The sequence below is a fragment of the Carlito syrichta genome, unplaced genomic scaffold (assembly GCF_000164805.1).
Source record: "Carlito syrichta isolate Samal-C Ts95f unplaced genomic scaffold, Tarsius_syrichta-2.0.1 Scaffold315335, whole genome shotgun sequence".
In the NCBI taxonomy this organism is placed as follows: Eukaryota; Metazoa; Chordata; class Mammalia; order Primates; family Tarsiidae; genus Carlito; species Carlito syrichta.
In genome coordinates, this window is record NW_007259431.1 from 29,638 (window position 1) to 43,048 (window position 13,411).

Here is a 13,411-nt window from a genome sequence, read left to right on the forward strand (position 1 = left end):
CTCACCTCAGCCTCCCAAAGGCGCGGGATCACAGGCTGAGCCACCGAGCCCGGTTAATTTGTATATTTTAATCATTGTATTGCCATTTTTTTTCTGTATACTTTTGGTCTGCAAAAGCAGATGTGGACAGCCAACCGTAACTGTTTTCTAGTTCCCTGGTATATCATTTTAATTGGCCCAAGAGTAAAGTATAGGGAAGTATGTCTTTAAAGTATTTTAATTTCAATGAGAATAATTTTTAGGAAATATGCACACACACACACACACACACACAAATACTCCTACCCATAAACAAAGAAATGGAGACTGCATTGCTCCGAAAAATTCCAAAAATAATGGATATGATGCCACAAGTGATCAATGATTCTCCTCTAATGATATCAGCAAACATTTTAGAAATACCTGGAAAGGAAATACAGAATATACTTTAACGTGGTACAAGGAAGTGTACAGTGCCTATGCACAGAAAATGGAAAGAGAAGAGAAGGAACAGGGTAGAAAAAGAAGAAGGAGAAGGAGCATGTGACCACAAGTGGGTGGGGTCTGTAGGACAACCACAGTCACTGTTTTTTAATTTCTCTATTCTGCCTTCTGTATTTTCAGTGCCAAAAGGACATGCACTCCTTGTGTTGCTCATCATCTCCCCCATCATGCTTGAGCACCAGAATGTGATCAGTACATCTCAAGATACCACATTTAGTATGAATAATTCTGAATCAGACTCCAAAGTAATCACATTTTAGAAGTAAGTACAAAAGATGACCCAACAATTCTACTCCTAGGTATATATTCACAATAATTAAAAATATATCACCACCAAAGATTTAAACATAAATGTTCATAAAAGTGGAAACAAATGAATATCTATCAGCTGATAAGTGGATAAATACACATGGGATATACCTATAATAGGACAGTATTCCTCCAGAAAGGAATGACGTACTTATACTGATATGTGTTATCACATGAATCTTGAAAATACTATACTAAGTGAAAAAATTTCCATCTAGTGTCATTTTTCTTTCTGCCTGAATGACTTCCATTAACATTTTTTGTAGAGCAGGTCTGATGGTGATAAATTTCATCAGTTTTTGTATGTTTAAGTCTTCATTTTACCTTCATTTTTAAGTTATTTTCACTGAGTATAGAATTCTAAGCTGACGGTATTTTTCTTTTAGTACTCTAAAAATGTTACTATGCCATCTTTCCATTTTGCATTGTTTCTGAAGAGAAGTCTTGTCATTATTTTTGTTCCTCTAAATAGAATGTGTTTTTTTCCTCTGACTGCTTTTAAAATGTTTTCTTTATCCCTCATTTTAAGGAATGTGTTTTTCATGTGCCTTGGTGTAGCTTTGTGTTTATTGGGCTTGTGGTTTATTGAGCTTCTTGCATCTGTGGCTTTTATTTTTATCAAGTTTAGAAATTTTTCAGTTGAAATTTTCAAATATTTTTTGTTCCTCTTTTTCCTTTTCTCTGGAGACTCATACATAAGGTTATTTGAAGTTGTCCACAGTTTACTGATGTTCATTAATTTTTTACTCTTTTTCTCTCTGTGTCTTTTTCTTTCTGTGTTTCATTTTAGATAGTATACTTTCTATTGCTGTGCCTCCAAGGTCACTCATCCTTTCTTTTGCACAGTCTAATCTGCTGTTATTAAGATACATCTCATCTTACTACTTGTTACCAACTTTGACAGTGACAGAAGGCACAAAAGAATTGGTTAAACAGATTGGAAGATTATCAGCACATTTGATTTATCTGGTGAAGAAATTCTTTAATTTTTGTCTCAGATTCAGCAAGTTAACTGGGGCAACTAAAATATAGGGTTTGGTGTATAAAGCTTTGGATTTGAGTTATAATTTTTTTCATAGTAAAATACCACAAGAATTACTCTCTACTATCTTTATTGGCTTAATGTGGAACTAACTTATATTGATTCATTATAAAATTTGGAAAAAGAAAAAAATAAATCAAAAACCACCAATAATCCACAACCCAAATATAACCATATTAATGTTAAGGTCTTTTTCCAAGCATATAGTTTTATTTTTTACTTAACTGAACCATACTAAGACTTTGTATTGTATTCCTTTACAAGATTATCTTCTGGATCTGCTTTAAAATAAAAATTATTTGCGCCCTATGCACTCCTTTAAAACTGGTAATAAATAGACAATTTCCATTTAACTTGCATATGAATGTTCGCTACTTTTAAAAAGTGAGCTAGTTCACCTCAGATTTAGGTTTTATAAATAAGACAGAAAATAGCACAGGACTCCAAACCCTCATGGGAATAAGTTTCATTGAATAATATATTTGAGTGCCAGACTATATTCTCACTCCATTTTTTTTTTTCTTGATAAACTACAATTCCCTCCACCATTTACCCAGTTACTCCAAAATGGAGGTGGTTCTAACAAGAAGTAGCTAGGTCTTGAAAAAGTCTCATTAGGGATTTTTAATTTTTCTCTGGATTGGCAAACAAACTCATCAACCTAGAATCGCTACCTTGTGGTATATAATTCAGTGGAATGGAATAAGAACACCATTGTATCAGCTTCTAGAAAGATGACATTTTCTTCTTGAAAAAATTATTTGAGATTATAATAGATGCTATTTATCTCAGATCCTCAGTGGTTGTCTTATTTGCCCAGCCTCCTTCAAGTCAATCAGTGCTCCATTCACAAGAAAAAGCACAAACTCTGCTGGATGCACAATTTTGTGCAAGCAAAAATACAATAAAAATAAGGTATTCTTATATTTTCAAGATAAGAAAGAGAAATAAATTTGACATACCAATAGTTTTCAGTAAATTCACAGAATGAAGAGGATCTGTAAAGCTGAGGGTGAAGCTAAAGAGCAGGCAAGATTGCAAATCCCACGAATCTTTATTGACTTTTAGAACTACACATTCAATTATGATGAGTGATGTAAAAAAGCTAATTAATCCAGTCAACAAGACCTGTGAACCAATTCAGAACACAGTATTAGATTTAACATTAAAAGATGGCATGATGGCATTTGCTCACATACCAAGTCAGATCTTGGTTACTTGGTTACCAACTATGTAATTACTCTGAAAGATAAATTTCAAAGGCATTCCAGTTTAGCCACCTGCCTCAAAGAAACCATCCCTTTCAAATAGACAAAATTCTACCTTCTTACTACAAAGAGCGATTCAACTAGCTTTCATGTTGCTATTTCAGTACAATAGTTCTCCATATCGAAAAGTTATTAGAACAGAATGCAAATTTACCTGATTCTATATAAAACATATCTTGATTTATTCGTTTTGAAAGTAATCATTACTAACAGATTGTGTCTAGTACATTATGCAAACTTGTATACCAAGACTCTAAGACATTCAAAGATGATCCCCCCTTTAACTTTTATTAATTGTATAACAAATCATTTTGCAAAAGGAAGGAAGAGGCCATCAAATGCTTGAGATTACGTGACTTGCACAGTTTTGTAATTTCTGTGAACACATTGTTTATGACCAAGTATAAGAAAATATTTATTTTCTGAAATTGTTTTCAGGAAAAAAAACAGTTGTGTTATTTAATCCTCTCCTTAAATTTTCCATCGCTGTCTTGTCTGTGAGGTTTCCACAACTTTCCTGTTAAATTTTTTTATTAAATTAGATTATTTCAGCTAAAATTTTCCATTTTTATGATTTCTTCCTAGTTCTTTGTTTCTTTTTGTAGTGTCATGATTTTATTCCTTATCGTTTCTCTACTGCTATTAATTCTATATATTTGGAAGTTTTCTTCTGCCCCCGTGTTTATTATGATGAATGTTGATTTTTATCAATTTTTTGTCTCTATTGTGATATCATATGGCTTTTCCTCTTAAATCTCTTAAGAACATGAATTACATTAAGAAATTTTACTCAAACCAGGGGACCAACATGAGGCCCAAACTTTACCTGCACAATGACCTTTTGTATACCTAACTCTGAATTATAGCCATCTTTAAAATAAAAAAAAAAATTTAAGAATTTTAAAATGTCAAATTAACTTTGTCATTCTGAAATAAACATAATTTAATCATGTTTTTATTATTTATGTTACTGAATATATTTGTGTCAAAATTTTGTATAGAATTTTTCTAAGTTCATTAACGAGATTGTCTCATGATTTTTCTTTCTCTTACTATTACTATAAAGTTTTGATGATAAGGTTAAACAGATCCTATAAAATAAGTGTGGGAGGGTTCTTTCTTTTACTCTTGTCTATATGACATAAAATTGGCATTTTCTTTTATATTGATTCACAGTTTTTATTTTTAAAATAGACTGGAAGACTGTCTTCTTTTTGGAAAAGTTGTATCTATCAATTCAATTTTTTAATGGTTATGTGACTATTTAGATCTTTTTTAAATTCTAGAGTGAGTTTTGGTAAATTACATATTTTTAGGAACTTTCCATCTTGTCTAAGTTTTTAAATATTGTTGCTGACTCAAAGAAAATGAGACATCAAAACTGGAGGGATGCAGTTCAAGTAGCACTTAAAGAGAACTTTATATAAAAAAAGGGAACTTCATAACTTTAAATGCATGTCTTGGAAAAGAATAAAGGATGAAAATTTCAATGATTCAATTAAACAACAGATTAGACCCTGTAAAAGGAAAAACAGTGAATGGGAAGCTAAATTTCAGAAAATTGCATAGACTACAACATGGAAAAATAAAAGATAGAATTAAAAGTCATAGAGATGATGATGGAAAAATCTAACCTACATACAACTAATGGGAATGAATGAAATAATGGAGTATGGAAACTATCTAAGAGATAATAGTTGGAATGTGTCTAGAAGTGATAAAACATATTAATTCTACAATCTAGGAAGCATAAGTTTCAATATATGTACATTAAAAGATACCAACACCCAGAAACATCACAGTGAACTACAATAGAACCTCCTTATTTTCAGGTGATACACTCTAAAACCCCAGTGGAGACCTGAAACCGACAGTACCCAACCCTATAAATGCTATGTTTTTCCCTATATATCCATACCTACGACAAAGTTTAACTTATAGATTAGACACAGATACTGACAAAAATAATTAACATTAAAATATAGCTATTATAACAATATGTCAGCACCACTACTCTTGTGCTTTGGGGCCATTATTGAGTAAAATAAGCGTTCCTCGATCACAAGCACTGTGACACCATGACAATCGGTCTAATAACCAAGATGGTTACTAAGTACCTCACAGGCAGGGGATAGTGCATACCCAAGGGCAAAGAGATGAATCACGGCCTGGGCAGGCATGAGATTTGTGTTATGCTACTCAGAAAAGCACACAATGTAAAACTTATGAATTGTTTATTTCTGGAATTCTCCATGTAATATTTTTGGACAGCAGCTGACAGTGAGTAACTAAAGGTGGAAAGTGAAACTGTGAATAAGGTGGACTACTGTACAGAACACCCAAGAAAAGGAGACAAATGTAGAGAAAAAAGACACACACTTACAAAACAATGACAACTAGATTGATAGAGGTATCACAAAAACAATAATTAAGCTCAGTTATCATTCAAATTGAGGCAAAATACATTTTCAGAGAAACAAAGACTACTAAACAAAGAAAGGTAACTGCTCACAGACCTTTAATGAAGAGGATACAAAATCACAGCTAGATAGGAATAAGTTCTAGTTTCTATAGCACTGTAGAATGACTGGTGTTAACAATAATATATAGTTTTGAATAGCTAGAAGGAAGAAATTGAATAATTTCAACACAAAGAAATGACAAACATTTGAGACCATGGATCTGCTGACTATCCTAATTTGATCACTGTGCATTATATGTACAAAATATCACTATGTAGCCCCTGAATATTATTACATGTCAATTTAAAAAATAAAGTTCAAAAAAACACTAAAGCAAAAATTAAGGAAAAGGAAGCCAAATCCAGAAAGATGGAGTAGGATGCAAGAAGGAGCCAAAAGAGTGAAGCTGGTGAGCACGTGGACAGATATGGAGAAGCACGGTACTAAAGCACTTACAGTAGTAGCAACCATGATGACTCATATCACAGATGGCAGAACAATGTCAATAATATGATAAAATATGAGAAAGCATAATTGGAGTTAAAGCATTCTGAAGTTCCTGCATTATTTAGAGGAAGACGGAGATATTGATTTAGCTTTAGATTTGCTAAATCAAATATTATTATTAAAAATTCAAGTTTAAAAAAAGTATGAAACCGCTAAGGAAATTATATTATTTAGGAATATAGCAATTTTGTCTGCATTTAACAGAAAACAGCACTTACAGTGTCAATAAGCGGAGATATTGTTTTTCTCAAGTAATTATTAAGTGCAGAGTAAGCAACTTCATGCTGGTGTGGTGGCTCCTGGCACCCTCAAGGACCCCCAGGCTTTCATTTTTCTTTCTGTTCAATCATCCTTAGTGCCTCTTCTCATGTTCACCACCTCACAGTCTCAAGATGGGGCAGCCTCTTCCAGCTTACTGGAGGGCTCTAGGCAGGAAGAGCAGTAAAGCAAAGGGCCAAACGTACATGCTAGCTGATGTGGCTTCCTCACTAAGGACTTTCTAGAAGCCTTATTCAGCAACCTTTTGCACACACTTTATTGCCATGTCTTCTTAGGTTGCCAGGGTTGTAAGGGATGCTGGGAAATATGGTATTTTACATTGGGCCCACTGCCATACAAAACAAAATATAGCAAGTTTCTGCTAATGAGAAAGAAAGAGAAAACGCATATTCGATAAGCAATCAGGATTGTCTGCCACAAAAGTAGAAATGGAATGTAAAACATTTAAACAAGTAGAAGAAACAAAAGAGACAAAGAAAATGGAATCAAATCCATTAAATGAGAAACAGAAGAAAAAGAAAAAGCATGGCAAGCACAAAGTATAAAATAATATGTGAGAAAAAATTCCAAATATATTTATTTTGATTTTTAAAAAATATATTTTTAATTTACAAACAGTCAAATTCACTCTTTTGGTGAACAGTTATAAGTTTTGATAAATGCATGCAATCATGTAACAACAACCACAATTAAGACACAAAACAGATCCATTAGCTCAAAATATTTCCTCATGCTGTACCTTTGTAGCCAATTTCTTCCCCCACCTTTAGATCCTGCAACCAATCACTTATTCTCCAGTCCTTTAGATTTGTCATTTTTAAAAGGTCTGTGAATGGAATTATACAATTTGTATATACTCTTTTGAGTCTGGCATTTTTCCCTTGGCATAATGCATTTTTAATTCTTCCATGTTGAGCCTATCAATTCTCCTCTCCTTTTTTATTACTGAATAATAATCCATTGTAAGATGTTCCACAATGTGTTTATTCATTCGCTGGTTGAAAAAAATATGAGTTGTTTCCAGACTTTTGAGATTATGAATAAAGCTCCTATTAGAGATTCATACAGAGGTTGTGTGTGAATATGTTTTCATTTTTCTTGGGTAAATAAATCCATAGGAGTGAGACTGCTGGGCCATATGGCAAGTACATGTTTAACTTTATATAAAAAAAGAAAAACTTTCAAACTACTTTTCAAAGTGGCTGTGCCATTTTGCATTCTCACCAGCAATAGATGAAGGTGTCATTTTCTTCATGTCCTCATCAGCACTCAGTATTATCAGATTTGTTATTGTTGCTGTTGCCATTCTGATTGGTATGTAGTGGCATCTCATTGTAGTTTTAATATGCTTTTCCCTAATAACTTATGATGCTGAGCATTTTTCCAAGTGTTTATAGTCTCTCCACATATCTTCCTGGGTATCTCAAATCTGTTCAAATATTTTGCCCTTCTAAATCTATTTTTAATCACAATAAATATTAATGCACTAAAATTTGTCTTATTAAAAAAACAGAGATTCTTGGGATAAAATAACAAAATCCAACTATGTTTGATCAGAAAGACATCTAAAAATGAAGTCACCAAATCTTGAAAGAGGGTGGCAAATTAATACCAGATTAAAAAAAAAAAAAAACACTTAGGGGAAAAAAAGCATTATTTGGGATATAAAGGTAACTAAAAGTGGGGTTTATTGTGGGATGTTTTGCTGCTTTTTTTTTTTTTTACAAAATGGTGGAGTAGAGGCTTTAGTGTGACTGGGCCACTTGGAAATAGCAAAATAGTGCATGAAAATCAATTCTGTGAGCTTTACTTCAAGAAGAAAACTGACAGTTCACCAGAATGGTGAAGGACACCCCAGATCCCAGAGAGGATAAGGTAGGCAAGCCTCCAACATGACGGCATTCAACTGATAAAAGTAAGTGAAGCCCCAGTACACGAGCAGGGCAGAGACTCTCCCTCTGTGACTCATGTTTCCACTAGGGATCCATGCAACTCAGGCCAAGGGAGAGAGCACCTTGTTTATCCCAAGTCCCGGACTTAACTGAGAGGTTGAGAGACAGTGAGAAGGAAAGACACTGGAAGAAGCTGCAGACATTTTACAGGCGTGGGACTGAGAAGAGGATGCTATTTTTAATCTAGACTCATACAAAGTCAGTCATTGTTTGGGGATCTGGTAGCAGCAGCTGCAGGCATTTTAGTCTCAGACCTGGAGCAGGAAAGGGTCCCCAGAGCCAGAATTGAGTGGCACATGTGGAGAGTGCCCCACCAGTAGGTGCTGGAATTATGCTCTCTCCTGGCAGAGGACTGGAGCGAGAGGAGAATTGCTGAAACCAGTGCTTCTCTTGGACAGTGAGACTTGCAGTCAGGGACAGCCTTGTGACCTGGAACCAGTCTGTGTGTGCCATTGCTAGATGCCCCATCCTGCTCCCTTAGTCAGTCGGAGGAGAGTGCTCCACGAGGTCCAAGGAGAGGGAGGGAGTCAGACTCCACTTGTGTCTGGATTAGGAGGTGAGTCAAGTCTCCCTTGTCTGTCAAAGATTCAGTGCAATGGTGCTCCGTTCACCACACACCCAGGCATATTTTTAGGCATTCAGAGCACCTGCTGGATTGAATTAGCAGCCTGAGTCGCCACTCCCTTCCAATATTTGGTGTAGCGGGGTTCTCTCCACACCAAGGCATAGCTCCAGGCATTCAGAGAACCCGCTTGCCTGGATTAGCAGTTCGAGCCACACCTTCCTTTCCATGCAGATCTTGGTGCAACTCTCTGCCCCATGCCCAGATAAACCTCCACGTTTTGGTGCACCACTATCCCCTTCTTGAGCCACGATCCCCTTCCAATGCAAAAAAACATGAGCTACTATCCCCTTCCAATGCAAAAAACTTGGTGCGGCAGCACTCCCTCCACCCAACACCCAGATGTAACTCCAGGCATGTGGCACACCCACTCCCAAGGATTAGGAGTTAGAGTTGCTTCTCCCCATGCAAAGACCTTGTTGCAGCCATTTCTCTGTCAAGGCGTATCTCTTGGATGGAGGTGCACCTGCCTCCTTGCAGTAGGCAATTGAGCTGCCCCTCCCATCCTCTGCAAATATTAGGCTGCTGCAGCAGTTTCTTTACTCTTTGCCAGGACATTTTTCCAAGTGTCTGACATATCCACTCACTTGGTTTAGGAATCTGAACTGCCCCTCCCTTCAGGCTCAGAGACTGGTGCAGTAGTGCTCTCACTGCTCAACACCCAGATATATCTCCAGGCATTCCTCTAGATTAGGAGTTTAGGCAGTCCCTCACTTCCCATTTTTAAAAATTTTATTTTATTTTGGATTCAGGGGATGTTTGTTCCATGGGTATATTGCATATAGGTGGTGATTGAGCTCACGCATGTAACACCAATTACCCAAATAGTGATCACTGTACCCAGCAGGTAAGTTTTCAACCCTCGGCCACCTTCTACCCTCCTCTACTCTGGAGTCCTGAGTATCTACTCTTTCCATCTTTATGTCCCTCTCTTTAACTCCCAGTTATAAATGAGAACATATGATACTTGGTTTTTTGTTTCTACGTAAATTTGCTTACTTAGAATAAAGGCCTCCAGCTCCACCCCTGTTGCTGCAAAGACATGATTTCATTCTTTTTTTATGATCACATAGTATTTCATAGTGCATGTATACCATATTTTCTTTATCCAGTCAACAGTTGATGGATACTTAGGTTGGTTCCATGACTTCATTATTGTGAATAGTGCTGTGTAAACACAGAAGTGAAGGTGTCTTTTGGGTAAAACAATTGTGTTCCTCTGGGGAGATGTTCAGTAGTGGAAATGCTGGGTTGAATAGTAGTTCTATTTTAGTTATTTGAGCCACCAAGCTCCTGGAGGTGTGAAATTGGGAAGCCTCCACTGCCACAAATAACCATCTTTGCAGTGAAAACAGGGGCAAATCAACAGCTACAGTGAGATGTGAAGTCAGATGTGGGGCTGGAACCCAGGTCCTGCCATCTATTAACCTTGTTGATGACCGCCAAGCTTAACTTGGCTCATCTGCAAAGTGGAGATGATATTTAGTTTGACTCTTAAATGGAGATTGCCTGCCAAGTCACAATAGTTACTCAGCAACTATTAATTCCTTCCCTCTCCCTTCATCTCTCTTGGTTCTACAGGAAAGGGCAAAACAACTAACAGTGTGAGCTTTATGAATTATTAGTTGTCTATATAGTCAATCGCATTGTCTGTCGACATCCAGAAGCAAGAATTGACTCTAAGTTTTTAAAATGTGTTCTTACCTTCCAAAACGCATTCTTAAGTACATGAAAGTCCACATCCAAAGCAGCCATAAATATAATTAAAGGTGAAAAATAAGAATAAAGTGAAAAACTTGGTGTTCTTAGAAGAGGAGAGACAATTTGGTGCACCTAAAGTAAAAGTAATAAAGGCAAACAGAAAATTAGTTTATGGCTATTTTCAAGTAGTAGAAATTAGGCTGACCCTATGTCAATCATAAATTTTAGAATATTTCAGTTCATAACTAATGAGACATTGTCTACAAGGTCAATCCTAGAGGTCCTGTGGTTCATCTCTTGATCCAACTGTCCAGATAGGTTCTACAAATGATCTTTTATTCACCAGAGAATTGTCTGCTTTTTCGTTACAATGAACATTGCTTGTGGCATTCCATCAGTATTTTGAAAAGTGGTACACCTACAGTTGGTGGTACCAGAAAATATTTTAGGTAACTCACATACAGGTATTTTTTATTTGACTGTAAGATGTTTATTTTCATTTGCATTAGCCAAGGGAAAGGATCTTGAACAGGTACTTGTAGGTTTCACTGACATTTGCTTAAGATTTTAAAGTCGTTCAGTGAGTCGGTAGAGAAAAATAATGCGTAGATAATAGTACCAATTGTATATATAAGACATAAATTACTAAGGTTGTATACAGATTAATGGAAAACACAACAACGATTGAAATGCTGTAAATATTCCCTCCTAAAAAGTTCATTTTGGCCCAGTGAATAGTTTAACCAGGAGGTGTGTCAGTTCATGCATGTAATACCAGCATTTTTGGAGGCCAAGGCAGGTGGGTTATTTGAGCCCAGGAATTCAAGACCAGCCTGGGCAACATAGTGAGACCTCGTCTCTACAAAAAATTTAAAAATTAGCCAGGTGTGGTGGTGGGTGCCTGTAGTTCCAGCCACTCAGGAAACTGAGGCAGAATAATAAAGCCCAAGAGGTTGAGGCTGCTGTGAGCTGTGATTGTGCCACTGCTCTCCAGCCTGGGCAAGAAGACACTGACCCAAAAAATAAAATAAAATTAGCCTTTATTACTTAATCTCCTTGTGACTCAGGTATCTCATCTGTAACATAGCTGTAGAGTACCTATTTCCATTGAGTTGCTGTGAGAGTGAATGCATTAACTCGAGTTAATAGGCTAATAAGTTAATAAATACAAAGCACATAAAAGAGAGACTGGCACATAGTAAATACTCAAATATGTTAACTAGTAGTAGTGTTGGTATTTAAGAAGAGGCTTTTACAATTCTAGATGGGTACAAGCATTATCTCCATTAAAAAAAATGAGTGAAGATAAGTTGTTATAGATCACATTGCTATGCAGTTAAAATCAGGAGCTAAGACTAAATTGATAAATTAATAAATTTTACTTGTGTCTGTAGTGTATATTAAATGAAGCATGTTTTACATTAAATCTGACAGAAAAGAGTAATCACACCTCCTGATGAAAATACCTGCTGTCTTTTATAACCAGGGTTGCTATACGTGTTAGGACAGTAGCAGGGAAGAAGTAAGAGTATGTACAGGAGAAGGAAACCAGAGCAAGGCCCCAGAAGCAGATGAAGAACCCAAGAACACAAACAAGTTTTCCTCACTTTCAAATTATTGCTTTATTTTCAGCTTTCCTAGTTTGTGGCCATTACTGTGAGGTTTTTCATTTTCAAAATGTTTAACATCAGATGACATTTCTTGAGTAGCTATTCGCATTTTTAAAATTTCATACATTCAGGGATGAGGTAGGAGTGGACCTTGTTTTGGGCATTTGCTCTTTAATTATTTATTCTCTAATGTATTGTATATACAGTACCTCAACAAAATTGTAGGCCAGTTGTCCTATCACAAATCCTGATAGAGAAAGAATTGTCAAAGCAATGCCTTCCGAATTCTTTAAACAAATCCTCAAAAGCCCTAAAGAAATACATGTATGTGTTATTTAAACATCATTTAAATTTCAGAACGATTTAATTAATATTCCTTTTCTCTAGTTATTTAATTTTAAACTTCTTCTGAGTGTCATATCATTACAGATGAATAAGTGACAACTGTTACAAACACTATATACAAATACTATATATAAATACTATATATGTCATAAGTATAAGACATAAGGAGGCATATACGATGTAAGGAGGCATCTCTCACAGGTGACTTGGAAGAAGTCTCAGCAGCCTCCCGTTTGCCCACCAGGTGACATGTTAGAATTACTGTAAGGGCATCTTACCAGTGGATCTGGTGGAGAGAAATTATGGAAAAACAAACTTCATTTCTACGTAGCATATCTTATAATAATAATTACTCATCCTAAGCTACCGCAATATATTTCTAAAATGTTCCTAAAATCCAGAAATGCATTCAGCTGAGCTCTAACCATAGGGAAAACTGTTTTCATCAGACAAGCAACCAAAACTTTTTATTCTGTCTTCATTTTCTTGTCTTGAAACTTTCTACTGTCCAAAATTATTCATTTCATCCCTCCAGAAGCATTACAGAGACTACAGTTCAATTAATTTATGCGTAGGGCAAGATTCATTGGCATTCAAGATTTTGCACTTCCTGTCTTTCAGTTAAAAGTCAAGCCAAATCATGCAATAATGGTGTGAAAGCAATACACATTCAGTAGAAAACATACTTCAGAGCCCATACAACTATTCTGTTTTTCATTTTCTGTATTCACTAATAGCATGAGATAGTCAACACTTTTCTATAAAATAGACTTTGTGTCAGATGACTTTGCCAGACTATAGGCTAATTGATAGCATTTTGAGAGCTTTTGA

The 13,411-nt window shown here is 35.7% G+C and overlaps 1 protein-coding gene across 1 annotated transcript in view; it reads right to left on the reverse strand.

The window, feature by feature from the left end:
* LOC103275135 (sodium/hydrogen exchanger 11-like) overlaps positions 1 to 13,411 on the reverse strand; it is a gene marked incomplete at its 3' end in the record, with an annotated part of 44,199 nt that overhangs the window by 28,642 nt on the left and 2,146 nt on the right. The window contains exons 2-5 of the mRNA XM_008072550.1: positions 12,445 to 12,545; positions 10,629 to 10,757; positions 2,797 to 2,962; positions 286 to 402 (exon numbers count right to left, since the gene is read on the reverse strand). Of these exons, the coding sequence (XP_008070741.1) occupies positions 286 to 402; positions 2,797 to 2,962; positions 10,629 to 10,757; positions 12,445 to 12,545 (513 nt within the window). The remainder of the gene's footprint in view (positions 1 to 285; positions 403 to 2,796; positions 2,963 to 10,628; positions 10,758 to 12,444; positions 12,546 to 13,411) is intronic.